Source organism: Zerene cesonia, chromosome 22, assembly GCF_012273895.1.
Source record: "Zerene cesonia ecotype Mississippi chromosome 22, Zerene_cesonia_1.1, whole genome shotgun sequence".
Classification (NCBI taxonomy): Eukaryota; Metazoa; Arthropoda; class Insecta; order Lepidoptera; family Pieridae; genus Zerene; species Zerene cesonia.
In genome coordinates, this window is record NC_052123.1 from 623,220 (window position 1) to 641,574 (window position 18,355).

Below are 18,355 nucleotides of genomic sequence, written 5' to 3' on the forward strand. Positions count from 1 at the left end.
GAAAGACAACGAACACACCTCTCATTTCCAACATTAATCATTGCTCTACTCGCCTCTTCACGTTTTTATATAATAAAATAGGCATTGTTTATATAATTAAAACAGCCTATTTAAGCTGATGAATTTACTCCTAATCACGGTACCCTTCATGAATAACTAATCATAAAAACACAAGAGCAATGCATCCAAACCATACTGGTATCGGAATGCAAGATGATTGATTCCTTGCAAATGATCGGGTTTTGTAACTTACTGGCCAAATCGATGTTTGTATATCGCAATTCCTTTCCCTTTATGTTATTTATATGGTCTAGATAATATTTAGGTGTGAATGGGTTTATTTGAGAAGCAATTTAAACATTTATTAATCAATAATAAAACTTAAACATTTTTTTATTCATAAGACTTCGTATAGACGCACTTTTGAATGGTCATAACACAGCTAACATTTACCACCGGTTCGTAAAGCTGTTTCTACAGAAGAGCCGGCAAGAAACTGTAGTTACTCTTAGCCAATCATGTAAATTTTAATTTTTAATACATAGGTGTTAGCGCCCACATACATGTATATTTTTTTTAACAACTTTTATAAGTTCTTTTCACATGTATGTTTGTATGTTACCAAATTCTTTAAACTCGATTTTGAACCACTTTAAACGGACAGATTCAATTCAATCTTTGTAACACTTATAAAGAATCGATGACAATACAATAATTTCCTGATTTTATGATATTATCCTGGATTAGGATCGCTGGGATAAGACGATTTTCTTACGTTTGCTCTGAATAAGATCTAGCGAGATAGTTGATTTTATCAGTGTTTTTAACGTCTTTCTAACTGTATTAATTTTTTTTTCTCAAAATCCCTGATCTTTATTTATAAAGAGAAAAAAAGATAAACATTTAAGATTCTTCCCAACTAGAAGTTTATATTCTATCTTAACCGATTTCAAAAATTATTTTACCGTTTGGTATGTACGTGATCTTTCAGTGCTTTGATATATACCACGGGGGAAACCGGGGCGAGTTGTTAGTAATAAATATAATAAATAAAAGTATATAGTTTAATTTCATTTCATTTACAAGCAACAGCTTCGAGTTGATTAGGCAATCTATGTATATTTAAACAAGAAAAATTGTTTATCAAAATTGACGAAAAATTCTGCATTAATTGAACTCAAAGATACGATATGCAGCACACGATTTTTGTAATCTGTTTTTCCTTTACATCCAAACAACCATAATATATACCCAAGTGTAACCATAGTGAAGACGCCCGTTATAACAAGATTTAGAATGCTTTGAATAACTTCTACTTACTATCATCATCATCATCATCATCATCATGAGCCCATGTGTGTTCCCACTGCAGGGACTCGAGCCTCCTATGATGGTTCAGAGCATTTAACTAGGGATTTAGGGAGAGATGTCTAGGTTCTATGATACCAAATCTATTTTGTCCTACTAATATTATAATTGTAAATGTTTGTGAGGATGTGTGTATGTTATTCTATCACGCAAAAACTACTGAACCGATTGCAATGAAATTTGTTACGTAGATAGCTGAACAACTAGAATAATATATAGGCAACTTTTATCCAGATATTCCTACGGCATAAAGACTTACGGTGTAACCGCGGGGCGCAGCTACTTCTCAAAAATGCATTTATTTATTAATGTTGTATGTACATAAGAAATAAAAAGAATAGACTAATAATACTAAACCTAACTTGTTATCAAAAACATAAATATTACAATAATTTCTATGTCAAGTTCGCCTCTTATCGTAAAAAAGAACACTTCTGAGTGAAAAGATAAATAATAATCACCGCCCCATACATTGTACTTTTTTATACTAACAATTACTTCCATACTTTTATTGACAAGGTATCATCTATGTACAATTTTGTTGATGAGTAGGTAAACAAACACTAAAATCCTAGTAATAATTAAAACAAATCATCCAATCGATCCTGGTAATAAATAACCCAATAAAATAACACCGAAACACATATATTTTGCACAAATAAATCGCAATTGCGCAACACTGATAAATCAATTAAACAGCAAGCGCCGCGGGCGTTCACTAGTCATAATAAATTACACGTTGTTGGTGCGAGTAAACTTGTGGAGCACGCTTCGCTGTTTTGGAGTTTTGCGATTGTAAAGCTTTGAATTGAAAGTAACTCTAGTTGCAAAAGGAAATAATAAAAAAGATTTTTTTATTCGATATAATATACGTATGGATGGTAGAAAAGTAGGAAACGATATACTATGAAAAAGTGCATAATGAGATTTAGATGGTAAGCAAATCCTAATTCTCAACTAATATTTATTATTCTTGCGAAAATTACTCTGTCAGTCTGTCTTTTCTTCACGCCTTAGCCTCTTAACCGATTTAAATAAAATTTGCCTTGGTGGAAAACTACCTAGTTCTACGTAAATTTAACAAAAACCAATAAATACATAGATAAGTTTGAGTGTATAAAACATCTCGATATTCCTAAATAGTGAATGATAAATATTTTTTTCATAGTTTTACAACAGAAACAAAAATCAAACTGACAAAGCTAAACTCACATGAAAATTTTTATTTTATTTTATTTTTTTAGAATTTCCAACAAAGAATACATATTCTGATACTCAGAATACATATTCTGATACAATTAAAAATAAAACATTATATAACAATTCAATTTATAGTTCATTAAAGTAGAGTATTCTCCGCTCAATCTGTAACAAGGAGATGCGCTCACGCACGCTTAACGAGTTAAGATTTAGTATATAAGTCTCCGAATACTATCCGATCATCATTCGAATAACATCTGTTTACTTATACAGTGATTTCGAGGATTTAAAGGTAATATGGAATTAAAATTCATCTCAATTTGAGAAAAGATCTAGATTTTTAGTACACCTTTTTTAAGTAACTGATATTTTTAAAGAACTGATATATTTCCCTTTCATTCTTTTAGTTATTTTTTTTTTATAAAAAAACAATAAAAAATAAATTGACAAACTCTAATTATTTTTGTTCCCTTTAAAGAAGGTTATAAAACTATTATTTTAGATATTAATAATGTATTAATAATAATGCCTTATTATATTTTTTTAATGTTATTTACCAGGACCACTCAGGAGACCGAAGCAGTCATGAAGGTATACATTATTCTCTAACTTAATATCCTCAACATGTATGCGAAATTTCATCAAAATCGGAACAGCAAGTCTAGTATTTACTACGAATTACTTATGCCAAGATATATCATAGACAATGTAACAACTAACACAATGAATGTTTGTATGCTACCACAAGTACATACGCAAAATTTTAACCCATGTTTTTAGAAGTTATGATTGCCAATGTTCCTGTTTTATGCGAAACATCTAATATATAAAATTCTCGTGTCACAGTTTTCGTTGCCATACTCCTCCGAAACGGCTTGATCGATTTTGATGAAATTTTTTGTGCATATCGGGTAGGTCTGAGAATCGGCCAACATCTATTTTTTATACACCTAAATAATAAGAGCAAGGCAGAACAGCGTTTGCCGGGTGCAGCTAGTATGTTATAATAGTTACAAATTTATTAATATCTCTTTACTTCTGTATTGCTAAAAACTTATCAAAAGCCCGGATTTATAATTATGTAAGAAAATCGTATCGTTTTATATTATTTAAACACCTATGTAATTTTTATTTCAGCTATTCTTATTTGGTGTTTTATTCTCTGTATCAGCGTTTGCTGAACCGCCCGTTAACAACAGGTGAGTATCTAATTTTTTGTTGCATTGAAATCCTATCCTACTAATATTGTAAATGCGAAAGTTTGTAAGGATGCGTGTGTGTTTGTTGCTCTTTCACGCAAAGACTACTGAACCGATTGCAATGAAATTTGCTACGTAGACAGCTGAACAACTGGAATAACATATAGGCAACTTTTTATCCCGATATTTCTACGGGATACGGATATACGCGGGTGAAACCGCGGGGCGCAGCTAGTACTTTGTAAATGAGAAATTTTTAAGAATAGAAAAAATTTGTTCACGAGGCGGGATTCGAACCCGTGTCTTTTTGCCAAACCGTAGCGTAATCAACTCAATAGGAGGCCTTGGGTGTCCCTTAGGCACATGAAACCGAAAGAGTAGAAGAAATTCGATTACTGTGGCGGGATCACGGGTGGCCGAGAGTCTAGACTCAAAATCACTTCTCTCAAATCCCTTCACTCAAATCCCGCCTCGTGATCAATTTTTTTCTATAATTTCTAAAGTACTCAACAGGTGAGTATGTTTCTTATCTTGTATGTTTGGTTATCCATTAAACCAAAAAAGACTGAACTGAATTATATGAATTGCTCACCATAATGTGTATTAATAGAAATCTATAGACACTAAATCACGTCCATATGCAACGGCGAAAGAATTATCTAATCGATCCAATATTTCTTGAGATCACTGTATTAGAAAAACAAACATTTCCGTATTATCTTATTAGTATAGAAATAGATATGAGTTTGCTCCTATTGTTTAAAAATATGGATATGAAACCTCGGAAACGGTTCAAACAGTTTTGATGAAATTCAGTATATATGCCATGAAAATCACACAATATTATCTTTAAAACACCATTTCAGATATCTCCCTCCCTCTCAGACCTACGGCGTTCCTGGTTTCGGGGGACAGAGACAGACAGATGCTATATTCAGGTAAATATTTTACTTGTTTTTCTTAAATCCTTTCCTTGTCCCTCCCCTTAAAAGCGGGCAACGCATTCCAGTGATTCAGACTCACTTCCTCTGCGAATGTTCATGGGCGATGATCGCTTACCATCAGGCAAACCACCAGCTCAGTTGCCCGCTAATGTCATAAAAATATAAATATTAAAAAGAGTTGCAGTGAATTTTAATGTAGTTTTGAGTTTTACGAGCTCTGAGCCACAGAAACATACATTGTTCTATAACGCATCTAACAATATTCTAAAACAGAAAGCAATCCGTCGGTTTATTGTAATTTATAGTAACGATTTGTATATTTTTGTTAGAAATCGCCAAACAAACACGTACAATGCCCCATCACGTCGCCCATCATCAGAATACGGACCCCCAAGCCAGATACCATCGAACCAATATGGACCCCCATCTCAGAGCCTCTCTAATCAATATCTGCCACCTCAAAGCGGCCGACTGTCACAGCCGTCAGCGCAGTACGGCGCCCCTAATGGGTTCGGTGCTTCTGATTTTGGAGTTCAGTACGTGACCCCCTCACAAGAATATGGCGCACCTGGGTTTGGTGGTAGAGGTAATATTTTATAGTTTTATTTCTAAGATATAAGGATATTCTTTGATCAAACAGACACTTATAGTAACCCGTAATTTATCGATCGTATCAATTTTAATACTTATAAAGTATTGCTTATTAGGTACTTTTTTTATTTACTGAACGCTTACACTAACCTTAAAAAGGTTTTATATCAAATAATGCCTTGCTATGAAGCTCAATTTTTTATGTATGCATTATAATATGATATAATTCAGGTGGTAACCGTCAGTACTCCCAGAATGGAAATGGTGCTAACAACGGCTTCAATAGGAATCAAAACCGTCAGTATTTGCCACCCACGCAAGGAGGATACAACTATGATGATGGTAGCTCTGGGGTGAGCATATTGTATTAATATATTATAATTGATCTATTTTATCACACCAATAAAGCTAATTATATGAGGCTTCACCCGCCTCCATATTGTTCTTACTTTTTAAACCTTCCCTGGACTACTCAGAATGCACCAAAACCATGATTATAAAAATAAGACCAGCCATTCTCGAGTTTTAACGAGACTAACGAACAGCAATTAATTTTTATATATAAGATTATTCTAATTCCTCTACTGTTTTTCGTCCTTCTTTTTTTGTAAATGCTCATCACACATCCTTACAAGGATATTTATTAATTTATATTCAATCGAATTGAATTCGTGGTATTAAAAACTAAGAGAACGCGCGATCAACAAATGATGATAACATCAACATTTGAAAATAATAGTTATAATAACTATACTGAACACATCACCTTATATTATGCAGCAACGCAAAATACCATATTTTTAATGCTTAGCGTTGGTTCAGTCCAGCATGATCCGTAATAAAAATATCAGACCTTATATCCAAGTCTCCTAATAAAAACCTATCCTATGTACGTTTATTAGGAACCCGCGAACTACAGTTTCGAATATATGGTGAAAGATGAACCTTCTGGCAACGACTTCGGCCACCGCGAATCCCGTCAAGGTGACAGAGCTGAGGGATTGTATTATGTGCTGTTACCCGACGGCAGAAAACAGGTATGTTGTTTATATATTGGATAGAAAGGAATGAGGATATTCAAATTGAGACTTGGTATTCAATCCCAGTATACAATCTAAACCATTTACCTAATTATTTCCATATTGTATCAACATTGTTTTAAGGAGTGTTGAGAATAGATCGTTACAACTTGTTTAAGATTCACATTATGTTAGTTCAACGACTTCTTCTAACGAAACAAAAACTGTATTAACGCCAGGTACTTTTATGTTTTCAAGCTATATAAAATAAATTATGATAATTTATTAATATCAGCCAATAATTGATAATTGATTTACAGACTGTCGAGTACGAAGCCGACCAAAACGGTTACAGACCGAAAATTTCCTACGAAGACACCGGCTTAGGGGGTGGTTATAACAGAAACGCGCAGGCGGGGGGTTACAACCAAAACACCCAAGGGGGTTACCAGTATTAAGTATTCTAAAAAGGGGGTTCACTTTTAAAAATGCCGAAATATTAATTGATCTCCTGCGAGTTTTTTAATGAAGAAATTTATTGTTAGATGATTTTGTATAGATTTTTAATGTGAAACTACAGTTAGATTCTCAAACGAATCCCACCTATTATTTTTAGTAGTTATTTCATATAAATGAGCAAGAAATAAGAATATGTGAATGTGAAAAGATATTTTGTAGAATCATATACATATATATGTATCAAATGCTATTGGTTTTTATATTATTATTGTTATATTACATGGTTGTTTACTGACGACTGAGGCTATGATAAACGGATCTTGATGTAATGTTATTTAGGTTATGATACTTTATGTAAAATGTAGATTACACAAACTTCTAGTTCATAAAATTATGAAGGAAATAGAGCTGTATGTAAATATGTCATGTATTCGATAAAAAAAAATCGAAATATAATCTGAAATGAATCATGATTAACTGACGTTCCACAACGGAGGTTTTTGTTGTTTTTGCTTCTCGATACCGAGAGTTTTCAGCAGACTGGCATGTTTTTTTTTATGTTTAATAGATTAAAATCTAGAGTTATACCTCCCCAGGAATGGTTACATTCTTTTGTAGAAATGAATTATTTAATAGTGTTTGAGTTGTTAGTATTTTAGGTGCTAAAAGTTCGTCGTACGTCCTACATTCTTATAATGGCCAGTTTTGCCAAATCTATCCTCTCTGTAAGGCTTGTACAGTTTTATTTTTAATGTTTACTTTTAATAAACTTCGCTTTTGTGTATATTGTCTTTTATTTTCAATTCAATTCAATTCTATTTTATGAATGGCAGTGCTGTGTTGCCACAATTTTGCCAATGTCACGTTGTGGATAGTTTTACATCTGAGATTTATAAGAGGCTCAAAAGTATCCGTCAAGCGCAGATAAGTCTTTTATTTTCTACAAAAAAATCTCACTTTTTCAAAATTTCGACATTGGACATCAAAATGGATGACATAAAAAAAATCGATGGAAATTTTTCATGTTATGTATATACATACAATTGAAAAGCTTTACAATAAAAACAGCGTTTTTCTACGTTTAACCACATATAATATAATATGTACATGTATTACAAATGTAGTTTTGTAATATCTGTATTATGTGGAGTGAGTTAAAAAAAACACTATCTATATAAAGATGCCAAGATTCTAGATGTGTAAGAGAGAGTAAGACTCGAGCGTCTCGGAAACCTATTGGAATTCGTAGATTAGACGACAGCAAGAAAAAAAACGTCCTATAATGTTTTAAATTTTAGCGGTGGATAAACGTTTTTTGATTTTTTTTTCTTTAAAGAAAAACATGGCATGTCACTTAGATAAAACATACTTATAGATAGATTTAAAATAGCATATATATTCGTTGATGCAAATGAAATAAAACAAATAAACAAATTTTCTACATTTATTAGATTATCATAAGTTATGAGTTATATAATAATTTCTTGAATGTGCTAGATTTATTACGATGAAATCTAGTTGGGGAGTAGATAGGTGACTGTAGGTCTGTATCCATTTTCATCTGCTACATAATCCACCTTCTGAAAATTAAATAACACAGTTTTGAAACTATAATCTAGATTTTAATTAGACATTTAATTTTCTACCTACCTAGTCTGAAGTTTGAATTATAAACTTATAATATTATGAAACAAATAGTTTTCAAAGGGTAAAATAACTCCCTTCATATTATAAGACCAGATTAAAATGGGAGCATATGGACACCAGCTTGCAAATAAGAAAGAATCATCAAAATTTGTTCACCTTGTCACAAATTCTGAGATAACAAAGCCAAAAGAAATAAAGTCGAATTAATAACCTACTCTCTTTTTAAAGTCGGTGTATAAAATGATATGTGGTTCCTTATTTTGCGTTAAAGAAACAAGCAAAAAATCAAGCTGTATAAGATCTTATTTTTTCTGTTGTTTGTTTCTTTTTTTTAAATTACCTGTATACGTCCATCAGGTAACAACACATAGTACATGCCGATAACACGGTTACCGATCCGCGACTCCCGTTGTCCAAAATTAGGCCCATACGGCTCTTGCTTGACCATATATTTGTAGAGATAATTGTTATCCTGTAGAATTTAATTCAATATATTTATTGATTTCTTATTACCTTATTGTTATGTTTATTATATTAATAAGATATATGATAAAGTACCATACCGTAAAGATATGTGAAAGTATAATTTTAATTATATAAAAACATTCTTTTTTAATGTTTCTTTTTTACAATAAAAATAAAATAAAAATAATGCAAACATAATTACACATACATCTTCAGTCTCCAGTAATCAAGGATTATTAAAAAATACATCCAACCCAAAACGAAATTATTTTATTATTTCATATAATTTTTACCCGCCAAAATAAACATAAAAAATAATTAAGAAAACTTACCGAAGCAGCGCCGTTAACTGGATATCTTAAAACAGAAATAGTAAATATGGAAAATTGGTAAAGTACTGGTTGTATGTAATATAACTAGCTGCACGCCGCGGTTTCACCCGCGTAAGTCCGTATCCCGTTGGAATATCGGGATAAAAAGTTGCCTATGAGTTATTCCAGATGTCCAGCTGTCTACGTAACAAATTTCATTGCAATCGGTTCAGTAGTTTTTGCGTGAAAGAGCAACAAACACACACACATCCTTACAAACTTTCGCATTTATAATATTAGTAGGATTAATATTAGGAACCGGCTATCGCCTGAATATTATAGAGAAACAGATTTAAATCGAATATTATTGATATGGTTTACTATCGTTAATAAAAGCAAATACTAGATTGTATAAGGGGGCGTCCATAAATTACGTGAGGAATTTAAGGAGGGGAGGGGGTCAAGTAAAATCTTTCCAAATCTCACTTGGGGAGAGGGGGTGTATTAATAAATATCACGTATTTTTTTAACAGAAAACCGTGAGAATAAAGTTTAGTTAAATTAAAAAATCGTGAATAATGTTTCACGTAATTTATGGACGCCCCCTAATCTGTGGAAACGGAGAATCTATAGCATATTACAGGAGATTATACGAAATAATTTGAATAACTACATACCCATCATATTGAGGTCTACCAAAAGCAGATGCAATAGCAATTGCGACAATAAATAGGAGCAAATACTGCAAAAATAAGGAAAATGGAATAAGTATCTTATACCTTTAAACGAACAATTCTTGTGTATATATATATATATATATAATTGGAATCTCGGAAACGGCTACAACGATTTTCATGAAATTTAGTATACAGGGGGTTTCGGGGGCGATGAATCGATCTAGCTAGGAATTTTTTTTAGAAAATGTCATATTCGTGTTTTATTCGTGTTTTTTTTTTCCTGACATCTATTGGTGAATAATAATACTATTTTGCTTCGTAGATAGCTGGACAACTGAAATAACACATAGGCACTTTTTATACCGATATTCCTACGGGATACGGTTACGCAGCACGCTTACGCGGTTTCAACCGCGGGTCACAGCTAGTGTTATATTATAATAGCTTCGCACCGCGGTTTCATCCGCGTAAGTCCCGTAGGAATATCAGGATAAAAGTTGCCTATATACTATTCCAGTTGACCAGCTATTTACGTACCAAATTTCATTGCAATCGGTTCAGTAGTTTTTGGGTGAAAGAGCAACAAACACACACACATCCTTAAACTTTTGCATTTATAATATTAGTAAGACTAGTAGGACAGTAGGAAGTAGGATTATAAATTATTGGGATAATTAATATATAAAATGCCAAATTTCATCGAAATCGGTTGAGTTAGTGAAGAGTTCATTGGGAACATACATAATGACACTGAATTTTTATATATTAATAAGAAGATTTACGTACCTTCATAATTAAGTATAATATCGTTAGAATCCTTTAATAATATATAATTATACAAGTTATACACCAAGTCAATATGTCAAATAGTTACATATAAGGAAAATTAATGAGTGACAATATTTACATACCACGTATTATAAGCATTTCTTATCAATATATACCGCAGGACGTAAGCGGACGGAGACGTGAGTGTTTATAAACTTCATCTTAACTATATCTGGATGTGACTCTTTGAAGTTTGGGAGTCGAGCACGCATTAGCACGAATAATATATCCACAGATCTGCGTGAAATAATATACTGTATTACACTAGTAAAGTATTATCCTACTAATATTTAAATGCGAAAGTTGGTAAGGATGCATATTGTGTGTTTATTACTCTCTCACGCAAAAACTACTCAACCGATTGCAATAAAATTTGGCACGTAGATAGCTGGACAACTGGAATAATATACAGGCATCTTCTTATCCCGATATTCTTACGGGATACGGGCTTACATGGGTGAAACCGTAGGGCGCAGCTAGTGTTATCTATAGACGAGTACGTTCGGTGAGTGGGGGAGCCGGGGCCTATATCCCTTTCCTCGACCTTAGAGGATGCCTTCGTCATAGTAGCTATTTTTATTACAAATTTCTGCCCGACCGGTCCAGTAGTTTGGGCTGCGCGTTGCTAGATCAGTCAGTCAATTCTACTTTTTATATATTACTAGCTTTTAGCCCACGGCCTCGTATAAACCTTCCCCTCGAATAACTATCTATTTAAAAAAAACTGTTGCGTATCAAAATGCATTGCTTAGTTTGAAAGATTTAATTGCATCAAAATCCGGTGTGCAGTTTTCAAGATTTAAGCACACATAGGGACATAGGGACAGAGAATGCGACTTTGTTTTATCCATGTAGTGAAGATGTGACTTCAATCTTTCCTATTGAAGTTAGCAAAAACAGGAAAACACAGAATCTTGATTTGTTTCCTTAAATGAGCCGGAGGCCTTATCTTTTCCTTACCCTTCCCAGCATTCATCTTTATTCCTTTCAACAATCATTCAATCAAACATCAACAACAATAGAATTGAACAAATACATATTAATACTAGCTGCACCCGGCAAACGCTGTTCTGTCTTGCTCTTATCATTTAGGAGTATGAAAAATAGATGTTGACCGATTCTCATAGATACCGGATAAGCACAAAAAATTTCATCAAAATCAGTCAAGCCGTTTCGGAGGAGTATGGCAACGAAAACTGTGAGAATTTTATATACAGTAGAAAAAGAAACCACATCACATTATTAGTACAAGTATGGCTGTTTTTTTTTTTTTATTTTTCTAAAAAAAAAACAAAAATAAATATATATTATCTCAATTCTGAAATTGATTCATAAGGTCAAATAGAATAAAACTTCATATTACTATTAATCTATTCATTTACTTAATAACACATATATACAAAGCAGGAAGTTTGTAACTGACTAGTTTAATATTTGGTGTTCAACCAGAAAATAAGTCTTCACAAATATTAATTAAATATTAAATAAATTCGTGACAATTCTTTGTTTATTTTCTTGTAGGTTTTTCAATTAATAAAGCTATATAGTATTGTATATATAATTTTAGTATTATAGCATTCATATGCTTTATAAAAGAGAAATTTTTGAAGAATAGAGACGATCCTGGCAAAAAGACGCGGGTTGGAATCCTACCTCGTAATATTTTTTTTTCTATTCTGTAAAAATTTCTCATTTACAACACATACTTAAAAGAAAATATCGGCCACTGATGTGAACATCGGCTAAAATCCACAAAAAAAGTAAAAGAAAAACAACAACTCTATCAAATTTAAATGGTGTATACCGTACACAAGGGACAAATCAGCTTTCAATTAAAAAAATAATCGTCATAATCGATTCACCTAGCCGTAAGATCTGTCCAAAAAACAACCGCATATTGCATTGGAAATCTTATTATTTTGAAGTCGGTTGAAAACCTTATTTTCTCTTGAGTAGTGTGTATACATTGAGATTTAGACAAAAAAAAACCTATATTAGCCTATTTAGTACATACTGACCAAATTCTTTACCTGTATATATACAAAAATCTATCATAAACTAATACACTCATAGTTTATGATAGACAAAATAAAAAATATAATGCTATATAGAGAAATATAATAATACATATTATGAGAGAATTATATTAAAAAAAGATCGTTTATCTACAGATTTAACTTCTATTCCGTATCTAGTCTATTCCATGTATCAAACTAAGACACTAGAAACTCCCACACATCAAAATATGTCCATCGTTTTAAAAGTCTGATGAATTAAATAAAACAAACATTACTCACTTTTTTCAGTCGCGTAAACGGATTCCATAATCTCCAAAGTATGAATCATCAACCAATAAGAAAAATACATACATTTCTTAGGTGAAATCAATTTTACATACCCAAAAACACATTTTTTTATAAACCTCAGGAACCAATGAACCGATCGAAATGAGATTTTCACTTCGAATAACTCACTATGAGAAAATGTTAAAAAAATAGTGTAACAGGTACAAGAATAAATTTCAAAAAAATAATACATTGTGAGATCGAATCTATGCCAATTAAGTTTATAATACAACTAGCTTTTTGACCGCGGCTTCGCACGCGTTAAATTCTGAGTAGTTTAATAGTCCTACTACCAGCTTGCTATAGTGTTTGAAACGTTGCAATTATAAATAATATAAATCGCGATTTAACCCCGTTAAATATTTTAATTTCCACTCATGCAAAATCAAACAATAAATATCATTTTTCTTTATACAAAGAAAAAAAGTACTAATAAAAAAAACAAAATACATATATAAACCTGATTTAAAAAACCTTTCTCTTAAATGAAATACTATAATGATGATGATGATGATGATGATCAATAATATTAAAAAATATTTTAAATATATGTCTGTATTATCCAGCGCAACGGCTGGTTCGATTTTTATAGATTTAAATGTAGATATAAAACTACTATATACTTCTAATACAGAAGTGATAAGTTCACCTTATATTTTTAATAATCGATAAAAAATGTCGAGTCACAATGAATAACAGCTAAACTTAATCATTTTAATACATAGAAAATGTTACAATAACAAAAAATCATAAAGCTTATACTAAACTTTTTGGAAAAAAATCACAATTTAATCTCAGACAGTACCAAATAAATAACTTAAGAGACTATCTCCTTTTCATCAGTCGCTTGTTTATAATTAAAATTATATCGAAAAAAACTAAATCGTGCATCTCGCTCTGTTACACAATAAATCAATATCACTCTCTCTTTCACACAATGTTTGTCTATTAAATCTTATTCAAAGAAAATATAAAAAAAACCTATACATAAAATAGAATGAACATTAAAAAGTGCATTAGTAATCGATTTTGAACCTAGTTAGAAGGTCGTTGAGTTGAAAGTTGAACCTAGTTCAATAATTATTTTAAATATAATAAAAAATAATAAAAAAAAATCGCTTAGGATATAATCGATGAATCGTAACAAATGTTTCACATCTATTAATTTAATGATTTGTAGATTTCCGCATCCTAGAGGACTTCGCTGTCCGTCTGACCGTCTGTCTGTCTGTCTGTCTGTCTGTCACTAGCTGTATCTCATGAACCGTGAGAATTAGACCGCTGAAATTTTCAGAGATAACGTATTTCTGGTGCCGTTATAACAACAAATAATAAAACAATCTTGGTTAAGCAACGGTAGGCGCAGTCATCCATTGGATGGGTGACCAACTTTACTAAAGACACTTTAGTTTATTTAAATCCCTAGTATTGCGAAACCGACTCGCACTTGGCCGATGAATTATCTTGTTTAATAAATACATTCTCTTTAATTGTATTTGTTATATTATGTGAAGTATTAAGCATTGATAATCACAAAACAAGTTCAAAAATGACAAATTTATGTTTCATATTAAGTCTTATAAATAGGGTTTACATATTTACAGTGAATTTATATATTATATATAAATATAAAATTATTAATACATGTATATCACTAATACAGCCAGTATAACCAGATCGAACTAAACGAATTTAACGGATTTAAAGCCTGTTTTAAAATATAAAACTGGGAGCAGATTATGGACACAGTCAATCGTAATTATGTATTTTCAATGTAGTATAAACTAGACGCTCGTCCAGGCTCCGCCCGGATATCAAGCTTCCTGTTTTATTTTAAGGGTGCATTTAATTGGGATAAATAGTATCCTGTCACCCAAGTCAGCTCATACCCTGTCTGTATACTAAATTTCATCAAAATCCGTTCAGTAGTTTCAGTGTGATTTACGGACAAACATTCAATCAAACAAACTTTCATATTTATAATATTAACGTAAAATAATGTAATTATATTTTACCATTATCATTCTGTGTGTCCATAACTCTGCAACATTCAAACTGAATTCGATGTAATTTGTTCCTAACACGTTATCGCGAAAGAAGTCAAATTAAACGCGATTTAAATCCGTTAACATTATGTACAATTACCACAGTGATTGTCATATTATAGTGATTATTAATTTCTAACTATATTCCTTACAATAACAATACATATTGAGATGTGGGTGCGTTGCGCTTACGCAGCTCGGTTCGTTGTTGTAACTGAAAATATGAAAATTAAAATATTTTTTTTTTTTATTTATCGTGAAGGAATTTCGTTATCGTCTTTGATTTAATATTAACAAGATAAGTATCATAAATGTCATTAAATTTAATATTTTATCCTTATTCACATTAATTGTGTTATTCCTTGTTGCCATAATCTATTTCTATTTATCCACTCTAATATTATAAAGTAGTATTTGTATTTTTGTTTGTAATTGATAAATCAAAAACTACTGGACCGATTTTAAAAATTGTTTCACAATTAGTATTCTGCAACATCGCTGAGTGACATATTATATATGTACCACGGGCGAAGCCGGGGCGAACTGCTTGTTTACTAATATAATATTTAAAGTAATATAATATAAAATACTAGCTTTCCGCCGACGGTTTCGCCTACATAGTCAAAGGAAATCCCCATGGGGATGAGATATTTCAGCCTATACCACTCTCTAGGCCCCTTACTATCTCCAGACATAAAACCACATCATAGAATCGCTCCGTTACGACGTGATAGACGGACAAGCAAACAAACACACTTGCACACTTATAACTAAAGTAAGGTATATAAAAAACTCACGCATTTGTCCTAGAGATATCTCTAGAATCGATTTCAAATCGGTCCTCTTTAACGATGTAGGTCATCGAGGCTTCGTATATACCCTTTCCTGGTCCCACAGTTATCTGAAATTAGAAATTAAAAACTTTTTAACGGATTTTAAACGCGATTTATTCATTATATTATTAACCCGACGTTTCGAACACTTTACAGCGAGCGTGGTCACGGAGAGATTATAACGTACACGTAGAAAATACTATCTGAAATTAATTATGTTAACCGTTAGGTCTTTACGAGATGTTATATAAGGAGAAATCGCCCTGGAAACTCTCTTCTCTATTTAATTTTTTGTTTTATAGCATTGAAATGCTTTTTATAAACGAGAATTTTTTTTTTGAAAGAATAGAAAAAATTCGATCACGGGGCGGGATTCGAACCCGCGTTTCTTGCCTAACCGTAGCAACGCCTAGCCTCTCGGCCACCCGTGATCCCGCCACAGTAATCGAATTTCTTCTACTCTTTCGGTTTCATGTGCCTAAAAAAAAATTCTCAACTCTCTTCTCGTCATTAAGTCGCGTTAGAATCGGATCAGCCGTTTGAGAGAAAAGCACAGGAATATATTTTTATATACCCTTACCTGGGAAGGAATAAATTGCGTGTCGTAACAATTGTTGTCTTTATCATTTTCGAAATATTTCTTTTCAATCGTTTTATTAACTTATTCGTTTTATGTATGAAAATATATTACGTACTAGCTGAGCCCCGCGGTTTTACCCACATATAACTGATGATATATAGACTAAAACCTTTCTCAATACACGGGCTATCTGACACTCAAAGATTTTTTTTTAAATCGGACCAGTAGTTCCTGAGATTAGCGCGTTCAAACAAACAAACTCTTCAGCCTTATAATATTAGCATGGAGGTAATTTTTTTCACTTTTCACTCACACCCACATTTTTTTCCCTCTTTCTCTTCTCACTCTCTCCCCGGCTCACCTTAACCTGATAGTTCTCTCTGTCGGGCCTCACCCGAGCACCGAACTTGCCGACGTACCCGTCGGCGTCCTTGGCCGCGACGAACGTCAGCACCCCGTTGTTGGGCCGCTGCCGGAACACCCAGGACGTGGACAGCGGTGTACGCGGCACGCACTTCGACCTGTCATATGTAGATTTATCTATAACTTGTCATGTGAAATGTGAATTTAATGATATTTCATCTTTTAAATGAACATTTTATGACATTTAATTTTTAGTTTTATAGCATTGAAATGCTTTTTATAAATGAGAAATTAAAAAAAAAAATTCTCATTTTATGATATTTCGATCTAAAAACGTGCATTTTTTTAATTTCAAGTCCATTCAAATATCAATTTAAATTGTAAGCAATATCATTTATATTTAAATATAATGTTAATATAAATACAGTAGTCATTTAAATAAAATTCTATGTCATAGATCATTTTGAGATATTTTTTTAACGAAAAGACTAACTAATTCTTGTGTTATTTGTGTCCTAGCATAGTCACAAAATGGCGCCGCATCAATCCTATTCTCACTTAGTTCCACCTACACCCCGCACTCACCTAACAGGCTCAGTGAGTGAGTTGATATAATCGACTATAGCTCGTGTAGACTTATCGTAGAGCGGCTCAGCCGACGCGACTCTCTCCCAGGACAGACATGTACACCAGTGCGGCTCTATGCCCGCTTCGCTGCATGAGCGGTTCTGAGATATCTGAAATTCGAGGGTAGTTCGACATTTTATTTAAAAAAATCGGGTAAAAATTATATTGTTATATTTAAAAAAACCTCACCGGTTCCAACAAAGTTAGCCCCCTAGTATTCTCAGCGCCTTTAATCCGATACGGATTCCAGTATCTAGACAGTCCCATTATGTCTAGTATTGTCGCGTGTATATCGTGCGGTGTCGTCAGTACGTCTGCGTTCGCAACCAGACCGCGTCTGGCGTCCGGTCGAGATCTCGTTAAAGCGTCTGGTAGTCTGATGGCCATTAGCGGGAGACGCTCTTCGAGTTTACCCTGGAGCGTGTTCCGGACGTTTGCGTATCTGTGGCATGAAATTAATGTATACTAGCTGCGCCCTGCGGTTTCACCCGCGTAAATCTGTATCCCGTGGGAATATCGGATGAAAAGTTGCCTATATGTTATTCCAGTTGTCCATCTATCTACGTATTTCATTGCAATCGGTTCAGAAGTTCTTGCGTGACAATCTTACACATATACACACAGCCATCCTCACAAACTTTCGCATTTATAATATTAGTAGGATGTCACTTAGTGAAGTTGCAGATTTCTAACGGTGAATGAATTTTTGAAATCGGTCCGGCAGTTTTTGTTTGAAAACGCTACAAACATACATAAATACTCGTTACCTCTTCATGACATTATACTTCGGCCGTTCAGAGAATGCGTTCCTGACACCTGTCAGTTAGTCACGACTAGTGATGGGCACAACATAA

General features: G+C 32.8%; 3 protein-coding genes across 5 annotated transcripts in view; 1 reads left to right on the forward strand and 2 right to left on the reverse strand.

The window, feature by feature from the left end:
• Positions 1-2,797: 2,797 nt before the first annotated feature.
• On the forward strand, positions 2,798-7,564 carry LOC119836126 (pro-resilin-like). The gene is made up of 8 exons (XM_038361381.1): positions 2,798-2,860; positions 3,129-3,159; positions 3,706-3,767; positions 4,634-4,705; positions 5,041-5,297; positions 5,534-5,655; positions 6,205-6,339; positions 6,642-7,564. The coding sequence occupies exons 2-8, from the start codon at positions 3,154-3,156 to the stop codon at positions 6,777-6,779; spliced, it is 792 nt and encodes a 263-aa protein (XP_038217309.1). The 5' UTR covers positions 2,798-2,860; positions 3,129-3,153; the 3' UTR covers positions 6,780-7,564.
• A 638-nt stretch (positions 7,565-8,202) lies between these two features.
• Positions 8,203-10,790, reverse strand: LOC119836045 (pro-resilin-like). Its single transcript, XM_038361255.1, has 5 exons — positions 10,667-10,790; positions 9,881-9,945; positions 9,225-9,249; positions 8,768-8,899; positions 8,203-8,360 (listed from the first exon to the last, which is right to left on the reverse strand). The coding sequence occupies exons 1-5, from the start codon at positions 10,670-10,672 to the stop codon at positions 8,295-8,297; spliced, it is 294 nt and encodes a 97-aa protein (XP_038217183.1). The 5' UTR covers positions 10,673-10,790; the 3' UTR covers positions 8,203-8,294.
• A 4,173-nt stretch (positions 10,791-14,963) lies between these two features.
• LOC119836097 overlaps positions 14,964-18,355 on the reverse strand; it is a 17,710-nt gene continuing 14,318 nt past the window's right edge. For 2 of the 3 annotated variants that reach the window (XM_038361340.1, XM_038361339.1), the window contains 5 exons: positions 17,691-17,943; positions 17,460-17,611; positions 16,873-17,032; positions 15,896-15,999; positions 14,965-15,312 (listed from right to left, as the gene is read on the reverse strand). In XM_038361340.1, coding sequence (XP_038217268.1) covers positions 15,234-15,312; positions 15,896-15,999; positions 16,873-17,032; positions 17,460-17,611; positions 17,691-17,943 — 748 coding nt within the window. In that variant the 3' untranslated portion in view covers positions 14,965-15,233. Of the gene's footprint in view, positions 15,313-15,895; positions 16,000-16,872; positions 17,033-17,459; positions 17,612-17,690; positions 17,944-18,355 lie in introns of all 3 variants that reach the window. The other variant, XM_038361338.1, reaches the window with a different exon arrangement.